Source organism: Poecilia formosa, unplaced genomic scaffold (assembly GCF_000485575.1).
Source record: "Poecilia formosa unplaced genomic scaffold, Poecilia_formosa-5.1.2 Scaffold230, whole genome shotgun sequence".
In the NCBI taxonomy this organism is placed as follows: Eukaryota; Metazoa; Chordata; class Actinopteri; order Cyprinodontiformes; family Poeciliidae; genus Poecilia; species Poecilia formosa.
This window is the reverse complement of record NW_006800169.1, coordinates 18,603-36,560: the sequence shown is the minus strand read 5'-3', so window position 1 is coordinate 36,560 and position 17,958 is coordinate 18,603. Positions and strand designations below refer to the sequence as shown.

At 37.0% G+C, this 17,958-nt stretch overlaps 2 protein-coding genes across 2 annotated transcripts; both read right to left on the bottom strand.

The window, feature by feature from the left end:
- Positions 1-7,442: 7,442 nt before the first annotated feature.
- On the bottom strand, positions 7,443-10,641 carry LOC103149492 (uncharacterized). The gene is made up of 6 exons (XM_007568688.2): positions 10,327-10,641; positions 9,884-10,228; positions 9,610-9,654; positions 8,943-9,053; positions 8,817-8,851; positions 7,443-8,740 (listed from the first exon to the last, which is right to left on the bottom strand). The coding sequence occupies exons 1-6, from the start codon at positions 10,367-10,369 to the stop codon at positions 8,618-8,620; spliced, it is 702 nt and encodes a 233-aa protein (XP_007568750.1). The 5' UTR covers positions 10,370-10,641; the 3' UTR covers positions 7,443-8,617.
- A 2,238-nt stretch (positions 10,642-12,879) lies between these two features.
- LOC103149549 (uncharacterized) lies at positions 12,880-14,041 on the bottom strand. Its single transcript, XM_007568765.2, has 5 exons — positions 13,926-14,041; positions 13,487-13,828; positions 13,268-13,399; positions 13,137-13,162; positions 12,880-13,046 (listed from the first exon to the last, which is right to left on the bottom strand). Exons 1-5 carry the CDS (start codon positions 13,963-13,965, stop codon positions 12,924-12,926), a joined length of 663 nt encoding a protein of 220 aa, XP_007568827.1. The 5' UTR covers positions 13,966-14,041; the 3' UTR covers positions 12,880-12,923.
- Positions 14,042-17,958: the final 3,917 nt, after the last annotated feature.

Genomic DNA, 17,958 nt, shown 5'->3' with positions numbered 1-17,958 from the left:
TACTTCAACTACATATTACATATTACTAATACACAAACAATCAAGACGGCATCAATAATGGGATATGTTATACTTTTTCAGACTCTGAGTCCAGAAGGCCTTTTCCTTCAACAACCATTACAGAAGTATTGTTTTTTTTTTTAATTCATAAAATTCACATCAATAGTAACTTTTTCTTCTCAATTTACAATAATTTTCCTTTTTTTTTGTCTGATGTATAGGGTGACCTAAATGGGGAAAACCTTCATTATGCGGCATTGAGGACGAGACGATTAACAGACAAGAAGAGCAGCAGATCAACAAGACAAAGAAATGAAACATCTGAGTGTGTTTACTCCTCTGTACAGATGTAAATGCGGATAATTTCCCATCAATTAGTACAACCAAGATGTGATTGTTTTGTAAATCGGAGCTGAAAGACCATCGCTTTCTTTCTTTTCTTTAACTCTGTGCTATTTGTATTTGACTCTTTACTTATTTTGATGGTAAAATGTTTGAGCTAGATTATCATTGTTGTTCTTTGCAGACATTTTTAAAGACAATTATCTTTACTATGGTAAGTACACTTTAAGTTGTCTACCTCTGACTTCTCATCAATGAATTAAATTTACCACCAAAAAAAAAAAAGCATGCTATGTCGTTATGTCATCTCCTGGATTTGCGAAGCACGTTGTGACCCACACACGTCGCCACAGACCCACTTCTGTGACCTAAATCGCTGAATGTCTGAGGTCATAACCAATCTTAGAAATTACATTGCTCCATAATGGCCCTCACCAAAAAACAAACTTTTAAAAATAACTCTGATACTGGAACATGAAATGATTGTAAGCAAAAGGTGTGATTTATTTTTTTTTTTTTTTTTAAGCAACCAACTAAACAACAGTTTCCAGCATAATTATACTGCTAATCCAGTATAATTACTTGATTTACCTACAGTATTTCTTGGTTTACCTACAGTACACAAGTGACTTTTATAGCTTCATTTTATACTGATATAAAACAGTTCAAAAACTGAGACCCAGGTTAAAACAAAATGATTAATTTCTCTTATTTTACATTATTGTGGCTCACAGTAAAGTTTCTCTGAAAATTAAAATGGATGGACCATTTAAAATGCTATATATGTGTGTCATTTTTGATACACTCCCATTCAGTAGAGTCCACCTGCTTGGAGATAAATAAGGGCCTGGCATTCACAGTGTTCTGCTCCATCTAGACCAGGTAAGTTGTTTTTTCAGGGACTTGCTTAATTTATTTCTGTTTCATTGTTGTTGACTTCTTATGTCAAAAGGCCAACTGATTCCCTGGGAAAAGAAACTTCAGTGCTGTGTGAGCGCCTCCTAGTGGTCAAAAACTGATCAGTAGAACTGAGTCAGAAAGGAAGTCATGCTGAAAACCCTCCATTTTAGTTTCAAGCATCCAGTGTAGAGAGGTGAATGAAGCGTCTATGTAGCGTATCGTGAGATTAAATCTGATGAAAAACAGAGTCTCACACGACACCAATGACTGTCAGGCTTTTTTGTGCAAAGAGTCAAGTGGTCTGCAGTGGGAGGAGAGAAATGTGCAGGAGTGTTTGACAGGAAGAGACAGCGCAGTGTGGTCTGAGCACATGAGGTGAGCGTCGCACAACCTCATGCATCGACTCTTTTCAGACAATTATGAAAACATCACAGCTATGATCAGATCAGAGCTGCAGCTGCATGTCAGCGTACTTAGTTTGATTTAAAAAATGTATCATACACAAAACATCGTAGTGAGATTTTAAAACACCAACAAAAAAACAACTTGTATGCATTGAAAACAAAAATCAACCACAGACCACACCCTTCAGACAGGACCAACACTGTCGCCGTGGGAACGTGTTTCAGCTGAGAGGTGCTGTGATCTTGTGTGTGAATTTTGGTGAGGGAGCCGTGCACAGCAGCTGAACAACAACATGACACCACATATGGAGTAAAATGAACACTAACAATGACATCTATGGTCTTTGTGTTCTTGGGTTTTCTCCATCTTGGAGGCTATCACTACAAACAGCTCTAATACCAACACATCTCAAACTGCAAAACGCTTCAGATTTATAGTTTTCTTCACATCATGACTTCCTTTAACAATACAGTCTAATTTGGTTAAGAGTATTTTGCTTCTGTAGTGGCTGATCACATCAAAACACTTTTCAAAGGAAAAAACTGACAAGATTCAAATTATTTATATTTAAATAATTAATAATGTTTCCAACTGTTTGATTTCTTCCAATTAAAATGTGACTCCCAAGAAAAGTGTCAGACATTTTAGTAAAGAATCTATGCATCAACGTTTATGAGTGTGAAAATCACAGATTAGTGATGCACGGATATTGGATATTTGGTCAATATCCGATATGCCGATATATTATACCTCGTTTGGCCGATAACCGATAACTGATACCAATACCGATATTTTTCCCTATATCTTCTTACTGAAACCATATGTCTTTCTCTACTGTGGAATTAAAATGCTGCATAATCTTTGTCAATTTAGCCTGCTACTAAATGCAAATGCTAAAATGGAGTCGGAAAATTATGTAACACTTTCAACTTCATACCAGAAGCTGTGCGACTCTTAAACTCCCATCATTTTCCCTTATTGCACTGCTCTTAGCTATACACTTTTCCTACTTGTAATATTGTGCTCTTGCAGCGATTTTATATTTTATACTTTTATATTTATATTTTTATATTTGGATGTAACTGGGGCTGTGACTCTCAATTTCGTTCCACCTCATGTGATACGTGATGTGAATGACAATAAAGTATCTTGAATCTTGAATCTTGAAACTTGCATTATGTTTAATGTCAAATTTATTCATTTGCTCTCTCTAAGACAATGACAACACTGCTTGCGTCATTGTCAGTGGTGTGTCTTATAAGGACGGCTTTTATATTGTTGAGTTATTCTGACGCAATGGCCGATGTCCGATATTACATTTTACAGCTAATATCGGCCGATAATATTACGCATTCCAAACACAGACTGTTATCCAGCTATGACACATTAAAAAAAAAAAAAAAATCTCTTTATTTTATCTGCTGGACTTCTGAAGGCAAACTGTTTCATGATTGGTGGAATAAGATGAGTTGCACAAAGGGAGCAACAGAACCAGCTTATTTAACGAGGAGAAGCCGCATGTGATGCAGATGATGCGACCACTTATAATGAGTCATAAACGGGCAGAGATGAATGTCGCTTCTCAGGAAGAGGCAGCACAATGTGGGAGAGGACAACTGAAACCTGCTGGTCTCTCTACCTTCAGCATGAAAGGCCTCAAACTGAGCAGACATGTTGGACTTAACTTTCCTTTTTTTTAAAAATGAGAATAACATCAAAATGTGTGTTTCTGCAAAGGAGTTGAAGTGAAATAAAACAGCAGCGAGATGTGTGTTGTTTAATGTGTTGGCTTCTAACAAGCAGGTCTGATAGTCCCTCCCCAGTTTCCACTGCGGTGACATTTAGCCACAGAGAGACTAGCCTTCAGCGCTGCACCAAAACCACAGGTGGCAAAAGCTTCACTGCTTTCACATCAAGAGATTTGATCTTCTCTTTTAAAGTGTGTTTAGTGGGCCTCGGGGAAGGCCTTGAAAAACTTGCAGAACAATGTCTTCCTTGCTGCTGAAACTCACCAAACAAGAGCAGCAATATGGCAGAATCAAAAAGCGCAAAGCCTCAGTTACTGTCCTTTCATAACGTTTCATTAGTGATGTTGGGGCGTGTTCCTCTCGGTGATGTGTGTTTAGGTCATGAAAGATGGTAGTGGGAAAAGATGCTAAGTGAACTACACTAAGACAGTGTGGGTCTAGGGTAGTTAAACATTGTTTAAAAATTTTAAAATTCATGTGTGGCACATTTTGTAATGTTACAACCATAAACTTCCATTTATTTTATTTTATTGGGAATTTATGTAATAGACAAACACAAAATAGTACACAATCAAGATTGAGCAAAGATGTTTTTTATTATTATTATTAAAAGCATTTTTGCTATAAGAGACACAAAAACACAATACAAGTAGATCATGAAATGACTCATGACAATAATAGAGCATTATTGTTCCTTAGCTGCTGTTATTAATATTGAGAGAGCCTATCTGGTGGCAGCATACAGCACATATGAATCCGTCTCTCTCTCTGCAGGCCTTCTGTTCCTGTTTGCTTTGGGTCTGAAATTCAGCGCTGCGTAGTTCACAGGATCAGACTCCAGATTCTACAAAACAAGAAATGACTTACAGCAACTCAGCGAGTTTTAGGATTGAGTGATTTTTAAAAAAATAAAAATCACCTCATTGTGTTGTTGATTCTGTCTGTTGGTTTGACCTGAAAAACAGAGACACTGAAGCTGGCAAACTGTTTGAACATTTTTCATTGTGTCATTTCACATTATGAAGTTGGTCGAGAAGAAAATACAGATAAAAATACAACCACAAAATACCTTTATTACAAGGTCTGGTTTTCAAAACCAGTCCCAGGATGATTATGACCAGGGAAAAAAACACACCTCCCAGAATGACAGTGGGCAGGTTCTTGGCTACATCCAATCCATCTACAACCGAGACAAAGACATATAATGTGAACTCAATCCATTATAATAAAGACGTTTCCAGGTCAACTTGCCCCTGGAAGTTGACTGACACAAACTCCCCTTTACTTTTATTTCACACCTGTAAACCAACCAATTTAATCTACTCGCATGAATGGCAGTATAACTGTTAATATCTGTTGTAGAGACATATTTTCAGAAATTATAGAGATAAATTGTCATAAATAGACTGTATGTTTTTAACAGCATTCTTTTGGAAAATGTTTTGTCATTTCTTACAGTATTTCCATTGATTTTGGTTCTGATGCAGCTGTGGGCCCAGTGATTAAAGTACAAACAAATTAGCTCTAGTGACCTATAAGAGGTAGATATTATTTACTTGCATCACGTTACCTAGACTACAAGTAGGTCATAGAAAAGTATTTTAAATTGGACCTTTAAATTAAGTTAAAATGTATTATAAATAGATATTTGAATATAAAATTCATTTTTTGGGCCAGTGTTCTGATTTTGTTGAGAAAGCAGGAACTTTCTCGATCAAAAACTGCACATTCAAAAAATGACGGAACAAAACCATGAAGAAAATAAATGTATAAACAATACTGGAGAGACCGTTCACTGAGGAAACATTCTTACCTTTAACTTGAAAATATGTTCCACTGACGATTCTATAATTTTTCTCAGATTTTAATCCGCAGATATAAACGTCATAATAGAAACTCTCTTACCTTCAACTTGTAAATATGTTTCACTGAAGATTTTCAGACAGCTTGGTGACATGGTTCCACAGATATAAACTCCAGAATCTGAGAAATTCACTTGTTTGATGTTCAGAAAAATGTTTGTGATGTTTGACATCATGTTGAATTTCTCACGTTGAAATTCATCATATAGACGAGCTTCAGATCCAGGATCAACCATCGATGAGATGCGGCTGACACTGGGTCCATCAATCAGTTTATACCAGAATAAGTGTTCAGCAATGTTGCTTAAGTTGGGGCACAGCAGAGCGACGTCTTCACCAGGCTGAACCAGAACTGAGTGAAACTCAAACTCTGACTTAGTGATCCAACCTGAAACATTCACAAAGATCAACTTTCTTGTCCATTCTGAAGAGAAATGGTAAATGTGTTAAGAAAACCATATATAGCTGCACTTACTGAGGCTGAAGAGGAAAACCAGTATCATGTTGATTTTCATCATTGCGCTCAGTTAGAACAATAAACTGTGTGTCAGTTCTACAGAGCCTTCAACATGGAGGTGGAGTTTTCTTTGTGTCCGTTTCCTCAAGCTGACGACGAGAATCATTTTAATAGAACAAAACCATTATTGGTTGTAAAGAGCATCATCATGAATAACATACGCAGCGCTCTTTCAAGTTGGAGAATCTGCAAGAGCTCAAAAAGCTTAAGAGCTTTGATATGATTTGAGTGTGTGCCGCCATGCATGAAGCATGTGTTACCCACCCGGTGTGTGTTACCCACCGGTGTGTGTTACATATCAGAAGAGGTGCCTCGAGAAGTAGGAAAAAAGTTACTCAAGTAAATAGTTGTGTTACTTCAAACTACAAAATACAGGGCCATAAAAAATGACAGTGAAGTACTTTTTCATCTTAATCAACTAAAGGTGAAAGCTTAAATATGAAAAAAATGAAGTTGTCATGAGAAGATCACAGATCAAGGTCATTGATCTGTTTCAGGTCAACGTTGTTGCATTTGGAAATTTATTCACAATTACCAAAAATGCAGATAGAGGATTTATTGTATTCATGTGAAATGAATACAGTAGCTCCCCGTTAGCAGATAGTCCATCAGTCAAAATGGACATCTTCCTATTGCACCTCCAGATCATGAGGTTAGACACTTTCTGTCAGTGCTGTTTTAAAAACTGTTGACTGGTGCAAGTGAAAGTCAGCAGAAACCCATTAAAAGTGAAGAGCAGTGGTATTGTGGTGACAGGATTAAAGCACCACCGTGTATAGAGGCCTTAGTCCTTGACGCGGCTCATTACCCACTTTAGTGTCTGATCAGGCTCTAATAAAGGCCACTAAAGCCAATGAAACCTTTTTTTCTTTTTCTTTTTTAAGTGAAGAACGAGAAAGTATTGTCTGGCTACCAGTTTCTAAATGACCTCCTGTACTGTTGTAATAAAAAGAACAATCATAATGTGTTCCTCATCTCTTTTGTAGATTATAACATTGGTTCTGTCATAACATTGGTCAGCTGGTCTCACACCAGAGAAACACCCTGACAGTGTCATAAAACTGCAGGAGGTCGATCCGTGATGCTCAGAACCAGTTGCTGTTACTTTCCCAGAACTTGTCATGATTACAGTTTTCTACTTTAACACCTAACAGACAGCTCCCTTTTCTTACCAAGAGGCAAATGTCATGACTGTCTGTGGAGAGCTCCATAAACGTCTTAACAATCATAACAATCCATAACTTCACACCAACAGTTCAAACAATCCTTTCTTCTCAAACAGCGGAAACGTTATAAGATCTACTGACCAGAACCAATAAAAGGCAGACAGAATGAACCACCAGCTGGAGCCGACTCTTGACTCTGGAGTTTTGTTCTCACTTTGCAAGGTTTTAAAAAATTGCTTACTGTTTCTCGTTCAGACTCTTGGTAAATGATTTCCCAACCCATGACAATCATACACCCAATATTTGTTTTGACTCAGTTATAATTTCTTTAATAAAACGCTTGTTTGTTCCAGAAAAGTTCAACTCAGTCTGAACAGCCATCAGTCTGACTTATAAAAACATTCATCATATTTTTTCTTTGAGAAATAACAGAGAAAAGGAAAAGTTTATTTGTTGTGTAAACAGTTTATTTACTTTTTTTTTTAACAATTACTGCAGAAGAGCCACTGAGTAGATGTTAGGCTAACATGAAATAATAATAAAGCATTATTTTGACTCTGAGCTGATGTTAATATTACTATGTCTGCCTTGTGTAGGGTGACCAAATGTCCTCTTTTTCCTGACGTGTCCACTTTTCACGTTCTGTCCGGTGGACGTTCAAAGATTGATGAAAATGTCAGGATTTTCAGGGAACCAGAAGACTGAACACGACAGACTTTATTTCATTTTTTTTACAAAGCGTAAGTATAACTTTATGAACAAACCAGACTATAAATATCCTTCAAACCGTCCCAGTGGCATCATGTGGGTGGCAGGATTTTCTGCGCACGAAGATGGTGTGTGTTTCTGTGTGTGACAAAGGTCCCAAAGATTCTACAGGCTGCATGAACACAAAAAAACTCAAAAAAAAAAAAAGCTTTGCAAAATGAGAGTTTATTTATTATGTTGACTGAGGAAGAATGAAGAAGAAAGTTGAAGATTGGAAAACACTTTTCCAATCTTCCAAGTGTCACAAAGACACTTTTTTTAGTGTCTTTGTGAGACTGATACTTTTAATTTCAACTATGACTTCATATATAATCTCAGATTTTTGTGTAATTTTTGTTCTCTAAGCTACATTAGAGTAATTATTAGAGACCCTGACACTAATATCCAATATTAATTCTGCTGTTATTCTGTTATTGTGGTATTTAACAATATTTACAAATATCATATTTCATATGACTTTGTATAAAAAACATCTACAATGCCTGCTTTGCTTCTCCACTTCAGTTAAACATCACATAGTCGCTGCATCACTGTCACATAAAAACAGACCACAGAACCAAACCTTCACTCTCCCTCCTGAAAAACAAACACAACCAGCAGCAAAATGGAAATAAATATTAGTTATTATTATTTGTCCTTTTTTACTTATGAGGCTGATTCAGATATGTAAAAAGAAATACCAATGTTGATACAGATATATTGTGTTTATTTCAATGCTTCTTTTCCCCAGTCATTTTTATACTTGTTAACGTGGGAAAGTCTGAAGTTTGTTTATTCAGTTATACTTTCTAACCACTAAAACACACTTTATGTTAAGATCAAAGGTCTTCTGTAAACAGAGAATGATTAAAATCCTTCAGGAATGAAACAATTGTCATTTTTGAGGAAATCAAAATAATATGTGTCGTCCTATCTGGTGGCAGCGTGCAGCACACTGGCCTCCGTCTCTCTCACTTCAGAAAGCTGGGTGTTGCTGTTTGCTTTGGGTCTGAATTTCAGGGCAGCGTAGTTCTCAGAGTTTGAGTCCAGGTTCTGTAACAAGAAAGGATTTACAGTAGGTAAGTTTTAGGTTAAATTTAGAACATTGATTTAATCTTTGCGTCAGTACCTCATTTTGTTGTCGATGCTGTTTGTTGGTCTGAGCTGAAAAACAGAAACTCTTCTGTTTACATCACTTATTTATTTTAATTTGATTGCAAAAAAGAGACAAAAGAAGGAGACGACAACAAAATACCGTTATGAAAAGTCCTGATTTTCCAAACCAGGCCCACGATGACGGCAGCAAGGAGAATCACTAAACCTCCTAGAGTCACAGTGAGCAGTTTGATGAATCCATCCAGTCCATCTACAGCAGAGACATTGATACTGATTTTTAATGATCAACTTCTTTGTACAAACATCTTATTTCCATCTACTTCCATTTCACAAATATGATCTAATCATGTTGTACGCATTCACCTAATCAATAGAATAGAAAAGAAAAAGAATAGAAATATCCTTTATTGTCCCTCAGTGGAGAAATTCAGTTGTAACAGCAGCAAATCAAGGGTAATAATAATAATAATAATAATAATAATAATAATATTGTAATAATATAATATTATTATTATACCATGATGATGATGATGATGATGATGATTATTATTATTATTATCATTAACAATATTATTAATGTGAAACAAGAGACTGTAAAGAAAATGCAAATTCACATCAATGAAAAGTTCAACTACATAGGATAGTAAAAAAAATCCACGTCTACAGTTTATAACAGTTTGATATCCTGTGTATAAAAGTATTTTTCAGAATAATTTGTCATAAAACTTCAGATCTTGTATCTAATTTATTTCTATATTCCTTTTGAAAACATTTTATTCTTTATCATTTAGATTATTTCAACTTACCTTGCTCTGATTTTGGGTCTGATCCACATTTGGCTCCTGTAAAATCTAGCAGATTAGGTCATTAGCTGGAGATAAAGCTACATTAATTAGGTGGATTTTATTTGGCCGGTCATGCAGGAGATTTTTGAAAACTATTCTAAATCATCTGTTGACAAAGCGAGAACATCGTAGGTTCAAATCTGCACAATGACAAACCTCAAAAACATAGACAAGTATATGGATGTAAAAACATTACAGTAGCACTGACTACCAGTCATAATAGAAACTCTCTTACCTTCAACTTGTAAATATGTTTCACTGAAGATTTTCTGACAGCTTGGTGACATGGTTCCACAGATATAAACTCCAGAATCTGAGAAATTCACTTGTTTGATGTTCAGAAAAATGTTTGTGATGTTTGACGTCATGTCGAATTTCTCACGTTGAAATTCATTATGAAGACGAGCTTCAGATCCAGGATCAATGATTGATGAGATGCTGCTGACGTTGGGTCCATCCATCAGTTTGTACCAGAATATGTGTTCAACAACGTTGGTGAAGTTGGGGCACAGCAGAGTGACGTCTTCACCAGGCTGAACCAGAACTGAGTGAAACTCAAAGTCTGACTTAGTGATCCAACCTGAAACATTCACAAAGATCAACTTTAAAACAATAAACAACAACTCTGGATGATTGAAGTCAATTCGTTGTCCATTCTGACGAGACTGAGGTACTTACTGAAGGTGAAGAGGAAAACCAGTACCACGTTGATGTTCATCATCGTGTGCTCAACATGGCTCACTTAGAGCAATAAACTGATTTCAACATGGAGGTGGAGTTTTCTTTGTGTTTTCCGTTTCCTCAAACTGACGATGAGAATCATTTCAATAAAACAGGAGAAACAGCAATGATTGGTTGTAAAGAACTGAAAGTAATTCTATCAAGTCAAATAACACAATATAATTTATTCAGAAACATATTGAGCGTTCACAAAGCACTGAATAAGGTAGTAAGTCCTGCAGATAAATGAAAGATTTGTCTGCAGTCGTTTTGATGCTCTTTGTTTTCTTTCATGTCTCACAATCTGCTACCTTTAACACAGGAAAAGCTTTGATATGAGCCAATGTGTGTGTTGCCACGTATGTTATGTGTGCGTGTGTGTGCGTGTGTGTGTGTGTGTGTGTGTTTGCCCCACAGGCTGGTGAATCTGTTGCACACACATTTAACTATGTGTCTGTTTTTCAGGAGAAGCTGGTAGAAAAGCCAAACATTTTCTTCTTTTTGCAGTAAAGTGTTATTTCGGTAAATATAAGAAAAGAAATTAGCAGTCTTTCTCTGAGTGGCTAAATTCTCTGATGTTTCTCATTTGTCTGGTAAATTTTGAAGCAGTTTCTGGTTTTTGTGCAGTGGAGAGCCACCACTTGTCAGTTTAAATATTCAGCCTCAACCATCCAACCCTCATAAAACAGGAGTAGATTTCATATAAGTTTTGTGGAATATTTTACTATTTATCATAATATCATTTGCACAGGAATGTAAAGAACAGGAATATCAGTTCATCTTCCGTTCCATCAATACACAGCAAACGTCAGGGTCAAAGTTCAGATTCATTCACAGTGAAAAAAATCCCACTCAACTTCATGCTTTGACCCGTGTTCACATTGCTGTCCAGAACAAATTCAGCTTGGGTAAATTTTATTATATTTTTATGTGTTTTTTTTTTCTTAAAAGCAAACTCAAAACTTACCAGTTCTCTCAAGCTTTAAGTGTCACCCATGCACATTTTTTAAAACATAGTTCTTTTGACCTTATATAAGTCCATTTGTTGATTGTACACTTGGTCTTGCTTTAAATCTCTAAGCAGTTTCTTTTTACCAGCTTGAATTGTTGGGTTTCATTATTTCTCAAACTATTTTGAACATTTTTTGTTCCCTTGCTTAATATAAGGAACAAAAACAATCAAAATCCTAGAGACAGCAGTCACTTGACATGTTTTGTTCCTTTGCTCGTACCTCAGAGCAAAGGTACGAGCAAAGGTACGAGCATCTGGAGGGGGCGCCGCCCCCTCCAGATGGGGTTTTGACGCCCCCCCCGGTGCTGCGCCCCTATGGGTTGCATGCGCTGCATACCCCCTTTTTGCTAACACCTGATGTTCAGCTAACATCAGGTGTTAGCTGAACACTAACACCTGATGTTTCAAACTCAAGGCCCAAGGGCCAAATCTGGTCCACTGTACCTTTTTAGACTCCAAATGACATCAATAGGTTCCTCCAGTTTTTCCACAAATCTGCAAAATTGATGCAAAATCAACAAATCCCCACTTTTATATTCTTATTTCACTGCACTTTTTTCTTAAAATTGGCCAGAAACAAGTGATTAAACAAGTGGTTTAAGTGACTGCTGCCTCAGCCGTGCTTGATGTCAAGTACGGCGATTTAAAAAAAAGTCACATTTAACACTATACATTAACACAAATATCATAAATATTCATTCCAAATATTTCTATATTAGAGCCACAAAGTCTGTGATTTTGATTGGAAAAACACAAAAACAATCACAAAATCCTAGTGACACCAGTCACTTAAACTCAATGTTTATGGCCAATTTTGAGAAAAAGTTGCAGTGAAATCAGAAAAAAAAGTGTTTATCTCTTGATTTTGTGTGAATTCTGCAGATTTGTGAAAAACTGGAGAAACTTATTGATGTCATTTGGAGTCTAGAGGACAACATAAAAAGCTAATTGGGTCATGTTTGGCCTTTAGTTTGACATTATTCAGATGGATGCGAAAACAAATCGGCGACCAATAATCAATACAAGTCTTACAGAAAATGAAATAAATGTTCTAAAGAAAAGCACCAACAGCAATAGATTGGAAACGAGAAGGGGGCCCATCGTAACACATAAAGTGTAATACCAGCCTTATAAAACCTGGGTTGTTAAACACGTTATACTGGACCAATGAACACTTCGACTACATCTGTAATGTATACTAAACTGGTTCCGTTCTCTATAATTGCCGTGCCTGAGCTTTAAAAAGTCTTTGTGGTATTTCGCTGTTGCCGTCACCACAGTGGAAACAAGCAGCGATGCTACCATAGAAACTTTGGCTAACACTTGTTACCATTCACTCTGCCTCACATCTAAACATAGACACCAGAAGTCTCAGTCGGTCCTAACCTTTCACATTTTCCATCCAACATGTAAGGAAAAAAACAACAACACAGATGTTGAAGTAAAACTTTATTTCAACTAGGACAAAAAATTATGCAGATGAACATTAAATTGTCAACATCATCAGGACTTAGACATTTTGAACTCCTCATCACTAGAAAGTCTATCTTGTAGCAGCATACAGAACATTTGTCTCTGAATCTCTTTCTGCTTCAGGTCTCCTGTTGCTTTTTGCTTTTGGAGCGAAGCTCAGCGCTGCATAGTTCATGGTGTGAGAGTCCAAGTTCTGCAGGTAGAAGGACTTACAGTTACTAACTTACAAAGTCATGGAACGGGTTTATTTAGAAATGCTTATATTAGTATAAACAGCCTTTACCTCATGATGTTGTAAAGTCTTTCTGTCTGAAGATGAGAGCATCGAAAATTATCAAGATGTTGAGTTTAAGCTGTATTTTTACATTAATAGACATCCAAAGGTCAAATTTGCATAAAAAATAGCATGAGTACCTGAATACAAGATCCTGATTTTCACATTTAAACCAAAGATGACAATTACAAGAAATATGATGATGCCACCCAGGATCCAGTTCAGCAGGCTGTCTGGTCCATCGGGTTCCTCAGAAGAATCGACTGATATTTCTGTAAATATTTACAGAAACATTTGATAGAAATCTTTTTTTTTTTTTTATCTCACAGCACTAGCAATATGGAAGCTCATAATCTTACCTTCAACCTTTAAATATGTTGCAGTGAAAACGGCAGGAAACGCATCGAAGTAATGTCCGCAGAAATACAACCCAGAGTCGTTGACGTCCAGCGGTTTGATGCGCAGAGAGACGTTTGCGGAGTCGGATCTCATGGTGAATTTTTCCGGCTGAAACGGATCGTACCACGACGGGGCGGATTCGGCGTTCAGCATGGAAGAGATGCAGCCGAGGGGTCCGTCGTCCAGCTTGAACCAGAACACCTGAGAGCGATACGTGCTCATGTTGGAGCACCGCAGTGTGACTTCTGCTCCAGGCTGTGCCACCGATACATGAAACTGAAAACCTGATACAGAGATCCAACCTGTAACAATCAGAAAGGACAAAAAGGTTAATGACAGTAAATGCTGACCTTTTTTGTTCAAGCTGTATTGGAGGGAACATTTTTCAGATGTACTTACTGAATGAGGAGAGTAAAGCCAGAGTGAAGGTGCAGTTCATGCTGTGAACACAGTCGGTGTCAGAATCTGAACTGAGCTCCAGTTTGCATTGACCTCATGATGAGGAGGTGGGGAGCTCTTTGATTTGTTTAGCCTGATGAAAGGAACGCTGTGAACGGCTTCGGTACATGCTCCACAAAACTATAAATCGATTTTTTTCTTCATCAAAACCACAGATACAAGTAACAGATGAACACAGAAATCTTTAATAAACTTTCAGTAATTCTGATAGTAACTGAGGCAACCATCTGATTTACATGAAATGTCTGTTTTTTCCCCACATGACACCATGTGGTATAACTAAAGGTGATTTAACTTCTTGATATTCTCCCCAAGTGAATCAGACTCAATCATAAAATGTGAGTACTCTAAGTAAAGTGATGTTTTATAGATAACTTTAAAATTTTACTTTTGTTTATTTGAAATTGGAGCAAAAAAAAAAATAAATCTCTTTAAGTTAGAAAGACTTGAGGGTTAAAAGATGTTTTACATTTCCCTCTGGCACATTAGAGCTGGTTTCATCAGTCACGTCTTTTGTCGATGCTCCAGGTACAACGTCTCTGAAAAGTTTGACTATTTTCCAAGTCAATGTCCTGTTAGAATTTGAACCTCTGATCCAGGCTGGAGACTTTTTCCTCCTCTCTGCTTCAGGTTTTCCCTGCTTTAAACTTCTCCACAACGTTTTTCCTGATGTGTTTGCTCTGTTCCTTCATCTCATTGATGCTGTTGGTGTCGTGTTTAGATTTAATTTCCCAGCTCGCATGCAGAGAAGACACAGGGAACTCAGAGTGTTACAAGTGGTGAAGTCCTTAATTGTTTGTTCTTGGTTAGAAGTTATGATTTGAAGGCAGGTATTTACTGACTCCAGGACACTGGTGAGGCTTTAGAGGGCATGACCTTTAACCTGGAAGAAAGCATGTGAGCCTTCAGAGGGGAGTTTGTGATGAGTACTGAGGTCCTCTGAGCTGAGGGAGACTGAAATGGGAACTTAGTCAAAGATGAAAATGACTTGAGGGAACTGATTGGAGGCCGAGGTAACAGTTGCCATGATTCGTCCAATCACCACCCGTGGCAGAGCGGCTGGAGGACAAACTCTCACACTCCCTCACACACACAAACATCCCAGTAATGTGGCAGCTTTTGTTCACGTCAGTTCTCATCAGAGCTCCGAGGCCTTCATGAAACTATGATTTATACTGAGACTGAACTGGACCTTATTTACATATTCTACGACTTTCTTTTCTTTTTTTTTCTTTTACATAATAATGATTTCTTTGAAACTATTGGAGTTCAGAAGGGCTACTTATGAATTTAAACTTCTGCTTATTTTTTTCCCCTTTCAACTTTTTTGACATTATTTTGTGTCGGCCTTAAACACAAACATCAAGTTTAGGCTGTCGTATGAAAAATGTTCTATGGGTGATAAGTCGGAGGTGTCGGCAGCCTTTAGTCGAATAAATGATTCCAACTGAATGTGTGAGCCGCTGCTTTATGAGAACCACTGTATGGATAAAACTGGAGACAAATCTTTCAAAAGAAAAAAAAAGCAAAACAGAACATGAAATAGCTGCAGGAACCAAGAGAAGATGAACAAAAGTTTCACTGAAAATGACAAAACGTAGCATGAAAGACAGAAAGAGTTAAATGAGAGGAAGGAAAATAGAAAGCAGCTTTTTGTTTCTAAAGATGAGAATGGATCAAAGCTTGTCTTTGTAAAAAAGACAACAATTTTTATTTCAGGTTTGTAGAAGAAGAGACAGAAAAAACCTCAGAAATAGAAGTTAAAATGATACATGGTGATATCAAAGCACCACTCTGACCTTGAGCTCACATCATTTCTAGTTAGAGTTTATCTGGTGGCTGAATAAATCACATTTGGGTCCATTTCTCTGTCTGCAGGCCTTCTGTCGCCTTTTGCTTTGGATCTGAAATTCAGCGCTGAATAGTTTAGAGCCTCTGAATTCAAGTTCTATAAAACAAACAAAAAATAAACTTACAGAAAATCATCAAGTTTTATTATTAAGTAATTCAGAAAACAGCTGAAATGATTCAAATGTAAATACCTCTTTTTGTTGTTGAGTTTGTCTGCTAGTTTGACCTGAAAAAAATGAAAACAGGAAATCTGGTTTACTATTTAAAGGTTTTGTCATTTTTATTGCCAAGTCAGCATAGATGAGCGACAGATTACCGGTGTGAGACGTTGAGATTTTGAGAATTAAACCAAAAATGACTAGTAGAAGAAAAACAACAACACTTCCCAGGATCAAAATCAGCAGATTGTTTGACACGTGGTTTGAGTCACCTATAAGAGAGGAAATAACATTAATGCAGGACGGATGGATTATTAAAACAAACAAACAAAAAAGAATAAAAATGGTTTGGGTCAGTTTGCTCCATCACCAGTTTCTATCCACTTTAGCATAATGTACTTGAACTACAGGACAGTTCAGTTTTCATTGCTGTTAAATATTGATCATATTCAATTATGGACATAAACAGTTGAAATCTTACATGTATTTTCTATTCACTTTGCCAGTTGAGTTGTGAACAATAAGATCTGATCCTGAATTGAACCGCAGTAACTCTGAGCTGCCCTGATCTGGTACATGTTGTTAAAACACAACCACTTTGTCTAACAGCAGGTTTTCAGTGAATCAGAGTTTTTTGTTTGTTTGTTTTTTATGTTGATTCATGTTTTTTACATGGTTGTACTACAGAACCCCTAAAACCATTTTGTTCTTAAAAAGTCAGGGACTGACACTGTAAACAAACTCATTAACCAAAAATACTATATTGCTAATTGCACTGATTATAATTAGCTCAGTCTTACCTTCAACTCGTAAATAAGTTGCATTGTACATTCCTTGGAACTCATCAGTGGGCAACCCGCAGATATAAACTCCAGCATCTAATAAATTGACTTCCTTGACGTTCAGGAAGATGTTGGTCCCGTTGGATGTCATGATGTATTTGTTACTTTGACCTCCATCACACAGCACAGCTCTGGACTCAGAGCTGGTCATGGACGAGATGCAGCTGACGTCGCCGCCGTCGGCCAGTTTGGACCACGAGATGTGAGAGGGAAGCCTGCTGAGGTTGGTGCACGACAGAGTGACGTCTTCTCCAGCCTGAACCGCCATTGAGTGAAACCGGCAGAGTGTCAAACGGACACAACCTGAAACGAGACGACAAAACACTTACAGAGTTTAAATTTAACCAGAAGAAAAGAGGCAGGTATTCAGGAATGTCAATCCAATCCCTAAAACAGATTAAAAAGTATTGATTGTACTAGAAAACCAAATGTAGATGTACTTACTGAGGGTCCAGAGTAAGGGCAGGAGGAACGTGAAGTTTGTCATGTTGCACCTGATGAGACTTGACGGTGAAATGTGACTAGAAAGAAAGAAGGAGGAGTGTTCTCTGAACCGATTGGTCAAACTGATAATGAGAAACATTTAAAGAAACAGGTGGAATAAATGTTGGTGGTCAAACAAGACATTGAAAAAACCCCAATTTGATTAATTAAACAGTAATGGTTAATGCAAAGGCAATTCTGTAGCAAATACGTTTGAAAATAGTTTGAAGTTTCGTGAGGAACAGAAAAGCTGTCTGATGTTTCAGTTGCATAAAATCACTCTGACTTACTTTACTGCAGATAAAACACCACCTACAGACATACAGCACACAGAATCACACCAAGAAACAGCTCAAGTGTCCCTTTAGAAATCATAAAACTTGTAAGAATGGCAAAAATCATACCTGACCTTCAAGAGTTTCCTGAATACGACTTATGAAAGCTAACAGTGGATGCTGTAGTAGGAATCGACAACAAAAGTGTTTGCAGTACTTTTGATGCCCTTTGTGCTGTTTCTTGTGAAAGTATTTGGTGCCTTTAACACAGTTAATGCTTTGACATGATGCAATGTGTGTGCTATCATGCAGGAAGTGGTTTTTTATATGTATTAAATAAATCACATCTTTATGTATATATATA

Bases quoted from the DNA above. Each gene is read 5' to 3' on its own strand.
- LOC103149492 (XM_007568688.2), bottom strand. From the start codon at position 10,369: ATGATGAACATCAACGTGGTACTGGTTTTCCTCTTCACCTTCA. The intron at 10,229-10,326 runs GTAAGTACCTCA...TGAATGTTTCAG, and splicing joins GGTTTTCCTCTTCACCTTCA to GTTGGATCACTAAGTCAGAC. The intron at 9,054-9,609 runs GTAAGTTGAAAT...TCTCTGCTGTAG, and splicing joins AGACCCAAAATCAGAGCAAG to ATGGACTGGATGGATTCATC.
- LOC103149549 (XM_007568765.2), bottom strand. From the start codon at position 13,965: ATGAACTGCACCTTCACTCTGGCTTTACTCTCCTCATTCA. The intron at 13,829-13,925 runs GTAAGTACATCT...TGATTGTTACAG, and splicing joins GGCTTTACTCTCCTCATTCA to GTTGGATCTCTGTATCAGGT. The intron at 13,163-13,267 runs GTACTCATGCTA...TCTCATCTTCAG, and splicing joins AATCAGGATCTTGTATTCAG to ACAGAAAGACTTTACAACAT.